The sequence below is a fragment of the Schistocerca americana genome, chromosome 5 (assembly GCF_021461395.2).
Source record: "Schistocerca americana isolate TAMUIC-IGC-003095 chromosome 5, iqSchAmer2.1, whole genome shotgun sequence".
NCBI classification, from domain to species: domain Eukaryota; kingdom Metazoa; phylum Arthropoda; class Insecta; order Orthoptera; family Acrididae; genus Schistocerca; species Schistocerca americana.
In genome coordinates, this window is record NC_060123.1 from 100,152,687 (window position 1) to 100,172,462 (window position 19,776).

The 19,776-nt window shown below is 44.6% G+C and overlaps 1 protein-coding gene across 1 annotated transcript in view; it reads right to left on the bottom strand.

The window, feature by feature from the left end:
* The window catches only part of LOC124615945, a 373,296-nt gene extending 354,896 nt beyond the window's left edge, over positions 1–18,400 (bottom strand). Inside the window, exon 1 of the mRNA XM_047144145.1 lies at positions 18,290–18,400. Coding sequence (XP_047000101.1) covers positions 18,290–18,328 — 39 coding nt within the window. The 5' untranslated portion in view covers positions 18,329–18,400. The remainder of the gene's footprint in view (positions 1–18,289) is intronic.
* Positions 18,401–19,776: the final 1,376 nt, after the last annotated feature.

A 19,776-nucleotide genomic window follows, 5' to 3' on the forward strand; every position in this document is an offset into this window, starting at 1 on the left:
ACGTTCAATCACTCACGTACAAATTGATGCCAGTTGAGAAGGGCTCCATCTTGCCGCCAAGTAAAGTGTTCAGATTCACCTTCTACACGGGGGAAGAACCATTCTTGCGACGTACCGAAATAAGCTACTCCTTTTATGGTAGCACCAGTTAAATAAAATAAAATAAAAATGGTCCGTACATTTGCTATCGGGACACAGTGCACACAACGTTACATTTTGGGAAATCTCTTTTATATTGTTCAGATTCGTGATGATGTTCTGACCCCAGATACAAGCATTATGGGTATTTACCTTCCTACTTAGATGAAGAAATACCTCATCACGGAGCACTACACGATCAAAAAACTCATCTTCCGGCTGCTACACTTCACTTGCAAAGTTATAAAGCAGGCCTACAGTACATTGTATGTGGCTTTAAAGCATGTACTATCTGTAACGGCTATGGACCCATGTATAAATGTTTTCTTGAAACTTTCGTCTTTGGCTGCTGAAGTTGAGGACTTGGTTTCCTAAAAGACATCTTAGGACTACGGAGATAAGATGCTCTGACACGGTCAACATCCTCTTCAGACACTTTTGGTTGTCCCGTGCTTTTTCCCTTTACACTCACACGAGATCATTTCGAATTGACTGTGTCATCGGCAGATGGTTTTGCCAAACTTTAAACGAAACATACCTTGAACAGAATTTACCGATGCACTTTTAGGAAATTACAGGATACAACGCTAACCTCCTGGACCAACTACAGCAAAAGATGCGCGAAAAAAGGTCAGGTTTGGCAAGGAAGAAAATCATTTTTCATCAAGTCACTGCGTGCCCAAATATAAGTGTCGTTGCCTCGGTAAAAATGAAGATACGAACTGTTACCACAACCGTCTTATTTGCCTAATTTGGCTCCATCGGATCTCCATCTCCTCCCAAAATTCAGAATTCCCTTCGGTGGATGGAGACTCTCTTCAAACGAAGAACTGACAGCCGAAGTTGATGGGTATTTTACAGCCCTGGAGGAATCTAATTTTCTGCAGGGGATCAAGGCAGTGGAACATCGCTGGACCAAGTGCATTAACGTGCAGGGAGACTACAATGAAACACAAAAAAGTTTCACCGAGGTCAATCGTTTCTTTCTATTCCATTCGGAGGCCTTCTCAAACAACCCTCGTATGAATATCAACGCACAGCACTGCCACGTCCTTGCAGCCAAGCAGCTACCGCGTTAAGGAACTCCACTTTTTTTTTTTCCTCAACGCCAGTTTAACCGGACTGTTAAAGCCGCTGACAATAACTGATTGTAGGTTTTTGATTCCTATTATTTCCTGTAATAAACTTACGAATAGAAGAAAGATTAAAAAAATGTTGACTCTCTCATTTTCAAGACACGTAGAATCAAAATATTACATCAAACAGGCAAATAAAAGAAAGTCCATTCACCATTCGCTGCTTTTCTCGAAAAATGGTAAGTGGTTGACCACTACAAAAAACCACTAGTATTCTCCTATTGATTCTAATCTTTTAAAAGTCTGCTCAAAGATCATGTTCTAATTGAGAATCACACCACTATTTGGATATTACGAATAGTCAGGGCTAAAGCGTAAGAAAGAACTCTATTTCTCTCCTTAATTTGTCCGTTTTCAACGGCTAAAAGCAGATAGAGGCTTGATGTGGAGTGTGACGACTGCGATTCTACCCTGTCACTAAGTATCGCCAAAATACCCGAAAAATACCGTGTTAACTAATGCAGTCCAAATCAAGCCGTGTCTAAATAGACGTTTCTCCAAATTTTACTTCCCAACACAATATCTGACCGTGCATTTATCCCAGTTTAGCATAGAATAACCATATTAAATAAGATTTAAGGACATTGACAAAAAAAATTTGTTTCTAACGTCAATAAACAAAAGAATACCAAAGTTGAGTGATGAACCCACAATTTTACACGACTCTCATTCAAAGTAATCACAACCCGTGTGGTTTGACAGCTACCCGCCTTTGAATTACCCACTATAGAATGTTGGCACCAATAGCAAGCGAGCTTCACTGTCATTGGCCGACGTTTAAGAAATTAATGGCGGGCGCCGTTGTCCAAGTAGCAAAGCATTACAATACTTCTGGTAAATGATACGGCACACGATTTAGACACACACCCTCCAAAAGTTATAAAAAAATACACATGCAGCGGCAGCGGATTTAAAATGTAAAGAAAAAAAATGAAAATAATTAAAAGGGAAATGGCTACTGCTAATTGAAGTCAACAATGTCTACATAGAACACACCACTTCGTGGGGAACACTTTCATTCTAAAGAAGAGAAATGTTACGTGTATGTCAGCCAAAAGGAAATTAAAATTGTTTGCAATAATTTTGAGTGTTTGAGAGGAGAGCGCTGCTTTCAAATCTTAAAAAAAAATGGTTCAAATGGCTCTGAGCACTATGGAACTCAACTGCTGAGGTCTTTAGTCCCCTAGAACTTAGAACTAGTTAAACCTAACTAACCTAAGGACATCACACGCATCCATGCCCGAGGCAGGATTCGAACCTGCGACCGTAGCAGTCTAGCGGTTCCAGACTGCAGCGCCAGAACCGCGCGGCCACTTCGGCCGGCTTTTCAAATCTTATCTTGTGTGTTGATACGATGGTCGCGATATCGACGGCAGCTGGCTGGTCCTGGTGAAACGCTGAGATCTGCTCCCACGGTCGTGTGATTGCAGCTGATGGTTTTTCCTCGTAATCGGGCGGGCGGTGGTATTCATTAAGCTGCAAAGCTGATTACAGTGGCGTTTTACAGGCCACAGGTTGGTCGATGTAATTATTGTTACGGATGTCCGTATGTGAACAGTATTAATGTTTCTGGCACACACAATTCAAGTTTACTTATGCCACACACAGTTTATAAAACTTGCCGACGGCGAATTCTATAGAAAGTCAATTCGTATTATGACTGCCGCGATCGCGATAAACCGTCCTGGGCGGGAATGTACTCACACACAATAGACAGTTCGCATAAGTTCATAACGACTGTTACTGATTGTAGGCGTCCGACAGTTCATCGAAACGCGAGTAAATATGTAAGTTCACAGTACTTGAGTGTACGAAAACACAGTCAAAACACAGGTGCAGTTCAATTCACAGACACAAAGCTACAATACCGCCCATTCTAGGTTGCATTGTCATAGTTACTTCGTCTCACGGCACAGTCTCAGTATTTACTTCGCCCAGTTTCTACACTCACTATTATCATATCGCGTACTGGTATAAAACAGTCATTCAATACGTACTTGCCATTAAACTCAATCTTCACTAGTTCGTAAAAGTCACAACTCCCACAGTAAAACATTTGTCCGCCTCTCTAGCTACCCAATAACACACACCACTTTGTTGGATCGACTATCGATATTGCTCACTCTCTTTCTCAATACTCTCGCCCACAGTTTATACAACACCAAAGTAAATTAGACATATCTTTACACAACTATTTTCTACCAAACTTATTGCTGTAAACGATAAACAAACAAAAATTAAAGCTTTCCACAACCAATAAACTCTAAACATATTTATCTACTTACAAAAAAGAAATAATTTCCAGTTACATAATACATCTAGAAAACAGCTTTTATCTCCATATTACAGGACAAAAGAAAAATGCGTTATAACATCAAAGATATATGAACAGACGGTTTTAAGTGTTCTCCTTGTATTATGTCGCAAGTTTGGTGTGACTCCTCCTGCTTTTGACCTTTTAAAGCAAATGGAGCTCTATTGCAAAATAAGATGTCTTCACAGTTGAGACATATAGTAGATGGGCTGCCTTCTATTTTTATTGTGAATGTTGAATGAACTGTTAGGTTTTAAGTGTTCTCCTTGTATTATGTCGCAAGTTTGGTGTGACTCCTCCTGCTTTTGACCTTTTAAAGCAAATGGAGCTCTGAACTTCACTGGTACCGTACTTCGTAAAATAATTCCAGGCTGTGGATGGTGCCATTCAAAAAAATGGTTCAAATGGCTCTAAACACTATGGGACTTAATGTCAGAGGTCATCAGTCCCCTAGACTTAGATCTATATCACACACATCCATGCCAGAGGCAGGATTCGAACCTGCGACTGTACCAGCAGCGCGGTTCCTGACTGAAGCGCCTAGAACCGCTCGGTCACAGCGGCCGGCGCAGGTGCTATTCTGTAAAGCGATTGATGTCCGACGATGACAGTGAGAAATTACCGTATAGAACACATGGTCCAAGTCTTTCACACTGAACGTCCACCGGTTCCATCTAATAGGCCACGCCACATGGTAACAGGTACATTATTGCCTTAGCATTATTGTACTGTTGCTCGCGCCATGTGTTTGTTGCTCGTTTCTGTCGGTATTGTTATAAAATAGCACTGATTGCTTTTCCTCGTTTTGTACGATAACGCAGTATTTGAAAGCAATGCAGATTTTACGAATAAAAATTAGTCGTTCTTTGAAAAAGATTATTGAAAAAGTGTTGTCAGCTACAGACAAGGTCTTTCAAACTGCTTTCTTATTTCTAGCTTTCCAGAAGTGTTTTGACTCCGTACCTCGCAAGACGCTTGTAATCAAATTGCGCATTTACGGAATATCACCGCAGTTATGCGACTGGATTCGTGATTTCCTGTCAGTGAGGTCACAGTTCGTAGCAATTGACGGCAGGTCTTCGGGTAAAATGTAATTGATTTCTTGCGATCGCCGAGGTAGTGTTATAGGCCCGCTGTTGTTCCTTACCTATATAAATAATTTAGAAGACAATTTGCGCAGCCATCTTAAGTTGTTGTCGTTTATCGTATAGTAAAGTAATCAGAAGATCAAAACAAATTGCAAAACGGTTTAGAAAAGGTATTTGTGCTGTGCGAAAATTGGCAATTGACCCTAAATAATGAAAAGTGTGAGGCCATCCACATGAGTGCTAAAAGGAATCCATTTAACTTCGGTTACGCGATAAATCAGTCAAATCTTAAGGCCATAAACTCAACTAAATACCAAAGAATTACAATTACGGACAACTAAAATTGGAAAGAACGTACCGGTATTGAAAGTGTTGTGGGGAAGGCGAACCAAAGACTGCGTTTTATTGGCGTAACGCTTAGAAGATGAAACAGATCTACCAAAGAGACTGCCTGTACTATGCTTGTGCGTCTTCTTTTGGAATATTGTTGCGCGGTGTGGGATCCTTACCATATAGGAGAGAGGAGAGAGAGTGTCCCGGACATGATACAGGACTTGGGGCGCACATCATTAAAACAAAGGCGTTTGTCATTATGGGTGGTTCTTCTCACGAATTTTCAATCACCAACTTTCTCCCACGAACGCGAAAATAATTTTGTGGAAGACGACATACGTAGGGAGAAACGATCATTATAATACACTCATGCTCATAAATTAAGGATAATGCTGATACATGGTGAAACAACGCTGTGGTGGGCGGTTTGCGGGTTTAAATCACCTCGGGGTATGACCATGCGGTGAATTTGACCTGCGGTCGTGGCACGGTGGCGCTGGTAGCAGTCCACATACGCAGAAGTGTGTTGGTACATGCCAGAGTACGGTACAGTAGGTGTGCAGACGTTTTGAGATGTACTAACGTTGACTGTGTGTTGCAAATGGCTCAAAGAACACATATTGATGACGTTATGAGGGGGTAGAGTATTAGGGCGACTGGAGGCTGGTCAAACACAGCAGGTCGCAGCACGGGCCCTCAGTGTGCCACAAAGTTTGATCTCAAGATTATGGCAACGATTCCAGCAGACAGGAAACGTGTCCAGGCGCTACAGTACGGGACGTCCACAGTGTACAAACCACAAGAAGACCGATATCTCACCATCAGTGCCCGCAGACGGCCACGGAGTACTGCAAGAGCCTTGCTCAGGGCCTTACCGCAGCCACTGGAACAGTTGTCTCCAGACACACAGTCTACAGACGACGGTTTACTCACCTGGAGACCTGCAAGGCGCATTCCACTGACCCTTGGTCACAGGGGAACGCGTAAATCCTGTTGTCAAGAACACAGTACATGGTAATTGGAACAGTGGTCCCAGTTATGTTCACGGACGAGTCCAAGTACAGTCTGAACAGTGATTCTCACCGGGTTTTCATCTGGCGTGAACCTGGAACCAGATATCAACCCTTACGTGTCCTTGAAAGGAACCTGTATGGAGGTCATGGTTTGATGGTGTGGGGTGGGATTATGACTGGTGCATGTACACCCCTGCATGCCTTTGACAAAGGAACTGTAACAGGTAGTGCGTATCGGGACGTCGTTTTGCACCAGTATGTCCGCCTTTTCAGGGGTGCAGTGGGTCCCACCTTCCTCCTGATGGATGATAACGCACGGCCCTACCGAGCTGCCATCTTGGAGGAGTACCTCGAAACAGAAGATATCAGGCGAATGGATTGGCCTGCTTGTTCTCCAGACCTAAACCCCATCGAGCACGTCAGGGATGCTCTCGGTCGACGTATCGCTGCACATCCTCAAACCCCTACGACACTTCAAGTGCTCCGACAGGCACTGGTGCAAGAATGGGAGGCTATACCCCAGCAGCTGCTCGACCACCTGATCCAGAGTATGCCAACCCGTTGTGCGGTCTGTGTACGTGTGCACGATGGTCATATCCCATACTAATGTCGGGGTACATGCGCAGGAAACAGTGACCTTTTGTAGCACATGTATTTCGGGACGGTTTTCTCAACTTATCACCAATACCGTGGACTTACAGATCTGTGTCGTGTGTGTTCCCTATGTGCCTATGCTATTAGCGACAGTTTTGTGTAGTGCCACGTCGCGTGGCACCACATTCTGCAGTTAATTTATGAGCATGAGTGCAAAATAAGGGAAGTCAGAGCTCGCACGGAAAGATATAGTTATCGTTTTTTCCCCCCCGCTCGCTGTTCGAAAGTGGAATAATAGCGAATTATTGTGAATCGATGAACCCTCTGCCAGGCCCCTAAGCGGGAACTGCAGAGTAGGGATGTAGATGTAGTAAAAATCTTAGTACTGCTTCTGTGGCTAATTGACATTTCGATATTTTTCCCAGCTATTAGTAAAAAAACAGAAAACAACTATTATAACAGGCATGAAACAAATACCGAAAAATATTGTTCATTTGGAACTAAAATATCGGTTTTAACAGGTCGGCTTTTCCCATCCTTGCCTGCAAGCCCAGCGAGACGAGCGACTTGGCGACAGGCGCTACAGATGTAGAGCAGAGGAGCGTGCCGAGAACCGCTGCGTCACGCTAGCGCGCCGGTGTCTCTGAGTGGGGGCCCTCGGAGTGGAGGATTGCGCAGCACAACGCGGCCTGCCCTCTGTTGCGGAGGCCGGCCCGCCCCCCGCTCCCGCGCGGGACAGGGAGGCTGGTAGCGGCGGAGGCGGCGCTGCGGCTGACGTACGGCGCACAACAATGCGGAAGTTTGGCGCGCACCTGCGGCTGAGCGCGCGCTCGCGCGTGTGTGTGGTGAGGGCCCGGGCGGGCTGGTGGCTGACCCCGCGGCCGGTCGTATTGTGGCGCCGGCGCAGCCCGCGAGGCGTGGGCGGAGGAATGCCGTCCCGATGGAGGGGCGCTCGTCCCAGTTCGGCGAACCGGCCTCCCGTCGTTAGTCACCGTAATTACCGCGGCCGTCGGCCGTTCGGGGCTATGCCGAACACGCTATACCGTAACTCCGGCTCCACCTCCTCCTTCTTGTTTACGGTTTACGCTAAAGTAAACAAGTGTAAGTGTGCCTGCGCACTTCTTCGTCTTTGCATACAACGCGTATTCAGCTGCTCTTCTCATTATCTGCAAATATTATGATAGATGATAGGAAGATTTGGTTAGTTAGTAAGTTGGTTGCGTGTTCCATTGATCAGTCGCACAGTACAGTAGCCGTTATGATGTGCAACATGTCAAGTGCACAAGAAATGCACAGAGAAGTTGCAGCATTACAAAATTGTAGCGAAATGCAGGAAGATCTGCAGCGGATAGGCACTTGGTGCAGGGAGTGGCAACTGACCGTTAACATAGACAAATGCAATGCATTGCGAATACATAGAAAGAAGGATCCTTTATTGTATGATTATATGATAGTGGAACAAACACTGGTAGCAGTTACATCTGTAAAATATCTGGGAGGATGCGTGCGGAACGATTTGAAGTGGAATGATCATATAAAATTAGTTGTTGCTAAGGCGGGTACCAGGTTGAGATTCATTAGGAGAGTCCTTAGAAAATGTAGTGCATCAACAAAGGAGGTGGCTTACAAAACACTCGTTCGACCTATACTTGAGTATTGCTCACCAGTGAGGGATCCGTACCAGATCGGGTTGACAGAGGAGATAGAGAAGATCCAAAGAAGAGCGGCGCGTTTCGTCACGGGGTTATTTGGTAAGCGTGATAGCGTTACGGAGATGTTTAGTAAACTCAAGTGGCAGACTCTGCAAGAGAGGTGCTCTGCATCGCGGTGTAGCTTGCTGTCCAGGTTTCGAGAGGGTGCGTTTCTGGATGAGGTATCGAATATGTTGCTTCCCCCTACTTATACCTGCCGAGGAGATCACGAATGTAAAATTAGAGAGATTCTAGCGCGCACGGAGGCTTTCCGGCAGTCGTTCTTCCCGCGAACCATACGCGACTGGAACAGCAAAGGGAGGTAATGACAGTGGCACGTAAAGTGCCCTCCGCCACACACCGTTGGGTGGCTTGCGGAGTATAAATGTAGATGTAGATGTAGAAGAAACAAAAATTTTTAATATATATATATATATATATATATATATATATATATATATATATATATACTCCTGGAAATTGAAATAAGAACACCGTGAATTCATTGTCCCAGGAAGGGGAAACTTTATTGACACATTCCTGGGGTCAGATACATCACATGATCACACTGACAGAACCACAGGCCCGTAGACACAGGCAACAGAGCATGCACAATGTCGGCACTAGTACAGTGTATATCCACCTTTCGCAGCAATGCAGGCTGCTATTCTCCCATGGAGACGATCGTAGAGATGCTGGATGTAGTCCTGTGGAACGGCTTGCCATGCCATTTCCACCTGGCGCCTCAGTTGGACCAGCGTTCGTGCTGGACGTGCAGACCGCGTGAGACGACTCTTCATCCAGTCCCAAACATGCTCAGTGGGGGACAGATCCGGAGATCTTGCTGGCCAGGGTAGTTGACTTACACCTCCTAGAGCACGTTGGGTGGCACGGGATACATGCGGACGTGCATTGTCCTGTTGGAACAGCAAGTTCCCTTGCCGGTCTAGGAATGGTAGAACGATGGGTTCGATGACGGTTTGGATGTACCGTGCACTATTCAGTGTCCCCTCGACGATCACCAGTGGTGTACGGCCAGTGTAGGAGATCGCTCCCCCCATCATGATGCCGGGTGTTGGCCCTGTGTGCCTCGGTCGTATGCAGTCCTGATTGTGGCGCTCACCTGCATGGCGCCAAACACGCATACGACCATCATTGGCACCAAGGCATAAGCGACTCTCATCGCTGAAGACGACACGTCTCCATTCGTCCCTCCATTCACGCCTGTCGCGACACCACTGGAGGCGGGCTGCACGATGTTGGGGCGTGAGCGGAAGACGGCCTAACGGTGTGCGGGACCGTAGCCCAGCTTCATGGAGACGGTTGCGAATGGTCCTCGCTGATACCCCAGGAGCAACAGTGTCCCTAATTTGCTGGGAAGTGGCGGTGCGGTCCCGTACGGCACTGCGTAGGATCCTACGGTCTTGGCGTGCATCCGTGCGTCGCTGCGGTCCGGTCCCAGGTCGACGGGCACATGCACCTTCCGCCGACCACTGGCGACAACATCGATGTGCTGTGGAGACCTCACGCCCCACGTGTTGAGCAATTCGGCGGTACGTCCACCCGGCCTCCCGCATGCCCACTATACGCCCTCGCTCAAAGTCCGTCAACTGCACATACGGTTCACGTCCACGCTGTCGTGGCGTGCTACCAGTGTTAAAGACTGCGATGGAGCTCCGTATGCCACGGCAAACTGGCTGACACTGACGGCGGCGGTGCACAAATGCTGCGCAGCTAGCGCCATTCGACGGCCAACACCGCGGTTCCTGGTGTGTCCGCTGTGCCGTGCGTGTGATCATTGCTTGTACAGCCCTCTCGCAGTGTCCGGAGCAAGTATGGTGGGTCTGACACACCGGTGTCAATGTGTTCTTTTTTCCATTTCCAGGAGTGTATATATGTACATCCAAACCGTCATCGAACCCATCGTTCTACCATTCCTAGACCGGCAAGGGAACTTGCTGTTCCAACAGGATAATGCACGTCCGCATGTATCCCGTGCCACCCAACGTGCTCTAGAAGGTGTAAGTCAACTACCCTGGCCAGCAAGATCTCCGGATCTGTCCCCCACTGAGCATGTTTGGGACTGGATGAAGCGTCGTCTCACGCGGTCTGCACGTCCAGCACGAACGCTGGTCCAACTGAGGCGCCAGGTGGAAATGGCATGGCAAGCCGTTCCACAGGACTACATCCAGCATCTCTACGATCGTCTCCATGGGAGAATAGCAGCCTGCATTGCTGCGAAAGGTGGATATACACTGTACTAGTGCCGACATTGTGCATGCTCTGTTGCCTGTGTCTATGTGCCTGTGGTTCTGTCAGTGTGATCATGTGATGTATCTGACCCCAGGAATGTGTCAATAAAGTTTCCCCTTCCTGGGACAATGAATTCACGGTGTTCTTATTTCAATTTCCAGGAGTGTATATTACAGTACAGAGTTAAAGATTAATATTTCCATTATTTACCCCATTCCCTTAAGTGGCACAAACTGCATATACTATATTTATAGATTTATTTATTCCTATTCAAGAATTCATCTGTGGTATAGAAGGAGTTGTCAAGGAGATATGATTTCAATTTATTTTTGAAGCTATTACTGTTGTCTGCCAGACACTTTATTTCATCTGGTAATTTGTCGAAAATTTTTATAGCAGCATATTTTACCCCTCTCTGTGCCAAAGATAGGTTGAGCAGAGGATAGTGTAAGTCTTTCTATTTTTATGGTATTATAATCATGAATATCACTGTTGTTTTTAACCCTCCGTTACACGCACCGCGGACTGTGAGTCCGTAGTTTTATCTTTCCATCAACAATCACTTATAAATTCAGGATTTCCATTAGCGGCTTTTTCTACCTTCTCCTCCTTCCGTAGCGAATTATTGGAAACAATTGAAGTTAGTCATTATTGCCAGAAGCAGCAGTCTCCTGAGGTGCGGAGTGTCAGTCCGCGAGTGTGCATTCGTGTGGCGCGGTTCTATCATCAGTTCTTTTACGATATATTGCAGGTAAGGAGGTTTCTTCTTTTATAATATTAAAAAACATAGACAGTTTCGTTTAGAAACTTTTTTTCTTTATTCATTATCCAAACTGTCATACAATTATGAGCTTTTTCACTAACCAACACCGATTATGAAATAAGTTATACACTTTTTTTTCAGTAGAACGGTGGATGACGATCAGGTTTTGCAGTGGTTGGACGAAGAGCTTGGTAATGAAGAATGTAGTGATCTGGAGTCAATAACCGAAAGTGATCACCATTCAGACAGTGAACAGTCGCTGGACGAAAGTGATTCTATCGAAAAATTTGACTGGTGTTTTGGGAAAGACGTTATGCAATGGAGCCATCGACCTCTAATCCAAAACAGAAGAGTAAGAAGACCTCAACATAATATTGTCAAGCATTTACCAGGAGTCATAGGCGAAGCAAAAAATGCCAAGCGTCCAATTGATTGCTTACTACTTTTCCTCACAGATGACATTATAGAAGAAATTGTTCGCTGCACTAATATTTACGTTGCTACTATCCGTTCTAAATATTCCAGAGAAAGAGATGCTGCAGACACTAACATTACAGAAATCAAAGCTCGTTTAGGACTCCTTTTCTTGGCGGGTGTGCTACGGACCATCACACACAAATTTACTAGGTCTCTGGGCTGCAGATCGTACTGGAGTGCAGTACTTCAGACTTTCAATGGGCATAAACCGTTTTCGTTTCTTGCTGACATGTCTGAGATTTGATGACGTCAGAAACAGAGCTCATCGGAAGGAAACAGACAAATTAGCTGCTGTCCGATTCTTGATAGATCAGTTCAATGAAAACTGCAAGAAACATAATAGTTTACCAGAACTAGTTACAGTAGATGATATGCTGCATGCATTCAGGGGCAGATATGGATTTATACAATACATTCCATCAAAACCGGCAATATATGGTATAAAAATGTTTGCACTTACAGATGCAAGGATGTTCTATACCAGCCATTTAGAAATATATTGTGGAAAGCAAGTGGATGGGCTTTATCTCTGTGATACACAACTCACGCTATTGTCAAAAGAATGGTGAAATGCATATCCAAATCTGGTAGGAATGTAACATATGATAATTGGTTCACATCTATTCCACTTGCGGCTGACTTGTTGGAAAATGACAAGCTGACAATGGTTGGAACAATCCGAAAAAATAAACGTGAATTTACCACCGAGCGAATCGCAAACTCTTGGTTGGCCTCTAGCTACGAAGGCGTACGTGTGGGCGCCCGGCATGCCTTGCAGCGACTGGTGAAGCGCATTTATCTTCACCGGAGGCATTATGTGAATCTCATCAATACACTGGACTCCCATTGAATCTGGTGAGACAGCATTTTATTAATCTCGAAATAGCTGTGACTGACTCGCTAATGCTAGTGGCTTGTAATGCTAGTGGCCGTGCTTTGGGAGAGTTACGGACACACGTCCAGATCGTCCGCTCTCAAAACTCTGCCATCTCTCTCCCCACACCCACCACTGCTGGCGGCTCACCTCCAACTGCGCAGCGCTACGCACTGTTCACATCCAACTGCCCAGCACTACACTAGTGAATATTCCAACAGTGCCAACTGCGCTTAGCTTCGGTGATCTCACGGGAACCGGTGTATCCACTGCGGCAAGGCCGTTGCCATATGTGTAACTTGTGGGGGTGTAATTGTTTTCGGCACAGATTTCATTTTCATTGGTAGAGCTTTTATTAACTGTGTGTGTCGCCTTGTATGTAATGATTTATACTGCAGGTTTATAACTTTTCTGTCTTACATAGTAGCAATTAGGGACTGCTGGTGCGGGTTGTTTTCGTAACAGAATTAAAAAATAATATGATTATGTTTGAGGACCTTTTTTGGAACACTGTACCAAGCCACTGGACCGGCGTGCTACTTCAAGAAAGGAGATTGTTCTATAATAACAGAAATCTTCTTTTTATTCGGTAATTGTAGAGGAAGTTACACGCGGTTGTATTCGTCTGTTTCAACATTCGATACGCCGGGGCAAGCTCAAGTATTACAAGGAATTTATTGCTGTTTTGAAAGGAACTCAGAGAGGTTCGACCGCGCTTTACTCGGCTGCTGGCTGCCGGCCGGCGCCCTCATTGCGAAACAGACAGCTGACGCCGTCGGATCGTGACGTACTCGATGCAGTCAGTGGCAGCCGTTCGCGGAAGAAGCAGAACTAGTCCAGCCGCTCCCGTGACGGGTCGGGACGCCGCCAGAATGAGGACTCGCGGGAAACTGAAACTGCCTCTTCAAAAGGAAAAGCGACCTATGGACCCACGCCCTATAACTGACGCACGCTTAAAAATTACCTTCCAGGATAAAATGTATTTAACTTCTGCAGTTGCTGCAAAATACATACCTGGATATTACATTACGCCCGTTTCAAAATGTTGTGCTTCGGATTTCACTGAAATTTCCTCGTGCTGTAATGTTTACCGTTTAGTTTTATTCACCTGTCCGCATTTTCTGAGACGGGTGATCATAAAGTTTTGATTTCCTACTCTACAAAAGAAATTAAGTTATATAATTATTTGTTTGCAGGTATACATCTGCAGTTCTGGTACACATTGAAATCCTCATGTCACAGTACCGTTGTATACCACTGTAGAAGCCAAAATGATACGGCACGCTCAACTGATGAAGGAAGATAATGTGCGGTCTTGTTTTCAGAAGCAGCAGAAATGTTGCTGCTGAGTTAAGTCAATCAAAATATTTTAGTTAACAGCCTCGATTTGCCTGACACCAGCTGAATACGGATTTAGTGTCGGTCATTATAAGAAATAAATTTACTCCTGGTCGAAGACTTTGACGATGTTCTGTAGTAGATCCCGATCACCCGACTGAATACTGCTTCTATCTCCGAAATAGTTATTTAATTTGTAGCTGAATTTATATTTTGTTAACTCATTTGTTGAATTCATTTGCATATGATGTCTAAGGAGCCAGAACTGAAACACCTGACATAATGTATGTTGTGCAGGTGACGATCCACAGCTCATAAATATTTAAAGAAAGTCATATTTAAGAGCAACCATGAACTGCTGATGACATAAACCTTGATTCACTGCCAATTTAGATAGAAGCGACCATCATCAGACAGTATAAAATTTCGATCTAACGTGGTAGCGAGTTTTTCTTTACAAGCAACTGTTGACGGTTCATTATTATGACTTCCTTTTAACCAGACATGTATATCAAGTAGCTCGAATTTTATTTTCAGGCCATAAACGACTGTTGTAAAATTTAAATGGTTCAAAATGTTTCAAATGGCTCTGAGCACTATGGGACTTAACTTCTGAGGTCATTAGTCCCCTAGAACTTAGAACTACTTAAACCTAACTAACCTAAGGACATCACACAACACCCAGCTATCACGAGGCAGAGAAAATCCCTGACCCCGCCGGGAATTGTAAAATTTAACTGGATAGTGAACTTATTAGAAGCACATGTGAATGACAGCGATATGATTTAAGTTACTGTGATAATTTGTTTAACATAGATGCATGAAACGAGAAGTTTTCTTTGTCTTCTTTTGTGGCTACAGATACGATTGTTGGCAGGTAATACTATAAAATAGCGTCTGATGGCTGCAGTTGTGGTTTTAGAATTTTTTTGTTAGCTAAGGATCCGAAGAGTTACAGGACTACGAAGGCAAGAACACACGGAATTATGTGTCCAGTGTTGAAAATAAATAAAGAATATCTTTGAATAAAAGCAGACTGACTAGATTCGATGAGCTCCGTAAACAGAACAGGTAGCAGAACCGTCACACTTCCTAGTTACTGATTCCTGTTCGATGGGAAGTAGCAATTGCGCGAAAACCAGTTCGTTGATTTTATTTACGAGAGCAACGAGACGGCTTCCCATTTAATCCCATGTTTGTTGAACTGTGGAAAGTTTTATTCGCGGTGTAGTATCGCCAGTAAGCTGCGCACCTACGGACTATTCAGTCAAATTGGAGACTGGATCGATAAATTCATCCTGGCCTTGAGCGTGAGTTGCACTTCTGGATAGAGAATTATAAAACTAAACTAATGATTCATTTGATGTTTCTCAGGTCAATACTTTTGAACCATTGTAGAACTGAATAACGTACACAGCTCAGAACCAAAAAGCGTGGCTTGAGTCGAATTGGTCACCTGCTGAAGCTTCAACAGGTTACCACATATTTACATGATTATATTTTTCAAGTTTTCCCCAAGACTAAAACAACTGACAGTAGCTTGGATGTGCCAGCTTAAGATTCGTTGTGGGCTAGTCCCGAACAGTGCTCGAAGAGTAATTACTTCGAAACATTGTGATTTGGCACAATAGCTGTACTTTACTAGAAGTACCACTTTCGGTCAAAAGCAGATCATTCTGTGACCTATAGTTGGACGTCAATTACAGGGTATGCATCCTGTCTCGATCACATGTATCTAGATCAATGTTCCCATCAACTCCACAAAAATTATAGATTGCACGAAAGTTTCTCAAATTTTACTTTAGGCCATATGTTAACAGGGCGAAGCACTGATCTAAATAAAAGTAATCATGAATGGACGCGTGCCTTGTAATTAACATTGTTTAAGTTTCAGGATGGTCTGTTATTTGACAGAAACTGGCAGTTTTAATATGGTGACATGCAGATGTTGTACTAAATCACTAGTTTAAAAAAAAGTTTAAAAACTCCGAATCACAACCTCATTAAAGCAACAATTCATTTTGACGCCATTTAAAGGTGTCGATTTATAGAAGTCGTTTATCAGATATAGAACTGAAACTTACCACAATACCTGCGAATGGCACAAAAACCGTCTATAATGATAAGAACGTTGTGTTGTCGGCTTGAGAAAGGTGGCTCCCAGTAAGAACTGTAACGTACAAGGTTACTGCTTGATATAGAGACTGGGTCTAGCAATAAAATACCATACAATGCGCACTTGTAGATGAACATTATTTATACGACTATTTTCATTCTTTAGAGAGTATATCCGCATATCTCTTCAATACGCATTGGTTCCGGTACCTAGCATCACAGACTTGGTACAAGCCATCCCATCATAATCGAAACGCAAGGTGTCATTTATATAGTGCCATAGCTGTACGCAACCATAAAAAAAACATTCGCTGACTCGTTACCTATTGTTGTTACCCCCGTCTGGAACAAGCTACCCTGTACTCTGCGCACAGTTCAGTGCAGTGACGTCAGCGTTTACGCAAAAAATCAACATATTTTGTCCATCTCCCTCCGTCAAATAGTAAAGCAAATACTTCTGTCTTCTCACAGTTGCGCTTCTCTGTATTTTCACTTCTCAGTCAGTTACACTCCTTTCTTTTTATCTATCTGTATTATTTGTGTTTTATTACGTTACACTTTCTCTCCCCATCCCAACCCCCTCTTCCGGATCCATTACTTGTAGCTAGTGCTAGTAGTTTAAACCCACCTGCCTGTGTTTCTTCTGCGCTATTTAGTCATAGTAATTTAAGAATGGTGGACATTAAATGTAACTTACAACATTCTTAATGTGCTGAAAGTATTGTAAATTTTGCTTCCGTGGGTATCTAAGCATCTAAGTGCTTAGTAAAACAATACATTGTCCGTTGTAGGCTGTATTGTGTTTTATTAAAATCGTGCTGTTAGCTGATTTCGGCCGTGAGGCATTATCAACCACATTTGCTATATCACGATATGCAATACACGACATAGCAAATGTGCTTGATAATGACTCACGGCCAAAATTAGCTATCAGTACTGTTTTACAAGGGCTGTTCGGAAAGTAAGGTCCGATCGGTCGCGAAATGAAAACCACAGTCAAAATCAAAAAGTTCTTATGTGCAAAAGTTAGCCCCATCTCCCAGCTGTCTCTCTAAATAGTAACCACTCCGACTTAAAGATTTGTCGTGGCGTTGTACAAACTTTTCGGTAGACAGAAAGCAGCCGCCTATGCTTTCCGGCAGTTCTCTACGCTGGTCTGCCTTTCGTCGGTTTTGCCAGAATGTTGTCTTCGTAGCCAGTGGTTCAGGTGAGCAGAGATAAACCGTGGAGGGAGTCAATTAAGGGCTGCATTATGGGTGATCAAACACTTCCCATCGAAAACGCTGCAGGAGTGTCTTCATTGCCCCTGCAGAACGCGGTTGAAAATTGTCTCGAAGAAAGAAGCGTGTAACACTTATGTTATGTGGGCTGCATAGCTTCAGGCGAAATCTCTCACCAGATCCACAAAAATGGCTCTGAGCACCATGGGACTTAACATCTGAGGTCATGAGTCCCCTAGAACTTAGAACTACTTAAACCTAACTAGCCAAAGGACATCACACACATCCATGCCCGAGGCAGGATTCGAACCTGCGACTGTAGCAGTCACGCGGTTCCAGACTGAAGCGCCTAGAACCGCTCGGCTACCGCAGCCGGCCCAGATTCACATACTTGGCTGGAGACACTGTTGTTGTAGGCATTTCTGCACGATCACTTTGGGCTCTGAACTGAAAAGAGCGACGTGAAGCGATCGACAGGCACACAAAAGACACTGCCCATCACATCTTTGCAAAGTTCCATCGGATTTTCACAGTGGTTTCCATTTCGCGCCAAATCGGACCTTATTTTCCGAATACGCCTCATAATAAAGTACAACACAGCCTACAATGGACAACGTATTCTTTTAGAATGTAAATTATTTAGAATCCCTGGTTAGTTGTAACAGAATACCCGATGGCCCTAATACTGCAAGATTAAGTAAGTAAATGAATAAATTTAAAAAGTCAGTATTAAAATAGGAGAGATCAGGAAACATCACGAAGCGTGCGTGCAGTTACATTTCTTTCTCATATCGTCCGCGAATGGGATAGGAGAGGGGTGGAGGATAACATTCACTTGCCTTCCTGACCCAGAAACGGAATGGAAGCTTTTGGAGTAGAATGGAGGTGCAGAATGCGCCCGCGAAATGCACGCCTGCAGATGTGAGCCGGGCGGAGACTTACCGCGAGCAGGCAGCAGCAGGGTCCCCTGAGGAGCGCCATGTCCTTGAGAATGGGCGGCCGGCGCGCGTCCTTCGCTGGGTTCAAGGTGGCAGCAAGTGGATCGCGGTGGCCACGCGGGTCGTCGGCCGTCGCAGCACTGTGCGGAACCAGGCCGCCGCACCTGGCGGCCGGCCGGCGTACGGTACCTCTGGCTCTGCCCCTCCTCTGGGAGGGGTGCGCGCCAACGCCTCACCACCATCACACGGACGCGCCGCTGGCGCAGGAATTTCCCACCGAACACTCCGCGTTCGCATTACGCGGGGTCCCACCCAGTAGGAAATGACAATGTTGGAAACATCTACACCTGCATATGAATCTGCGATTAAACCTTCCCGTCTCCTCTATACCTCTTGTCTTCCTGATAACCTTCCCTTTTACAACAAACTATGTAACCTCTTCTTAGGATTTCTTTCTCTTGCTTAATAATAACAAATTAAATCTTCCCTCTGAAATTTATTCTCTTTCTCTGTTTTACTATACTCTATTAGCTGCTGGTGGGCTTTCATAATAAGTGGCTGTATTTATTACCAAAGCTGACGTTATTCTTTAATAGCAAAGCTGACGTTATTCTTTAATTAATTTGTTTGACGTTACGTAATTCATAGTTAAAAAGTGATGATGGGGGGAGGGGGGGGGGGTCACGGATGGGCGGGGAGAGGCGTACTGGCAAATATTTTACTGCATTCACAGGTAATGATCTCACAAATGTTGGGAACCACTGCTCTATAGTCTTTACAGCTTCTTTTGTACTGTGGAAGTTATTCCCTACGTGTTAATGCACGTCTTGACATACCGACCCTTCTTGTCAATATTTTCCACACGTTTATCTCTTCGGCTGTTCTGAGGAGGACCTCCTCATTCCTTACGTGATCAGTCCACCCGATTTTCAACATTCTTCTGTAGCACCACATCTGAAACCCTTCCATTTTCTTCCGTTGCGGTTTGCGCTCAGTATGTGGTTCACTACCGTAAAATACAGTGCTCCAAACGTACATTGTGAGAAATTTCTTTCTCAAATTACGGCCAACGTTTGATACTAGTAGACGTCGTTCTGCGAAGAACGCTCTCTTCGACTGTGCTATCCGGCTTCTTACATCCTCTTTGCTTCGTCCGTTATGCGTGGTTTTGGTTCCACGCTAGGAGAATTCCATCTCTTCGTCTACTTCGTCGTCCCCAAACTCTGGTGATAAGATTATCGCTAATCTCAATTCTGCTACTCCTCAGTATCTTCGTCTTTCTTCGGTTTTCTTTTAACCCATAGTGTGTGATCGTTGGACCATAGCTTTCAGTAGGTCTTTCTTCCTCTCTTTCACGGGAGGATAGCTGTCTCCGTAAGAAGTGGAATTTCCCTGGTTTTCACGCCATGCTCCTTACTTGAGATATCTATGTTGTCCGACTCTTCTCGTAATAAAATGCTTCCACGAACCACAACGCCTTTCTTGCAACGT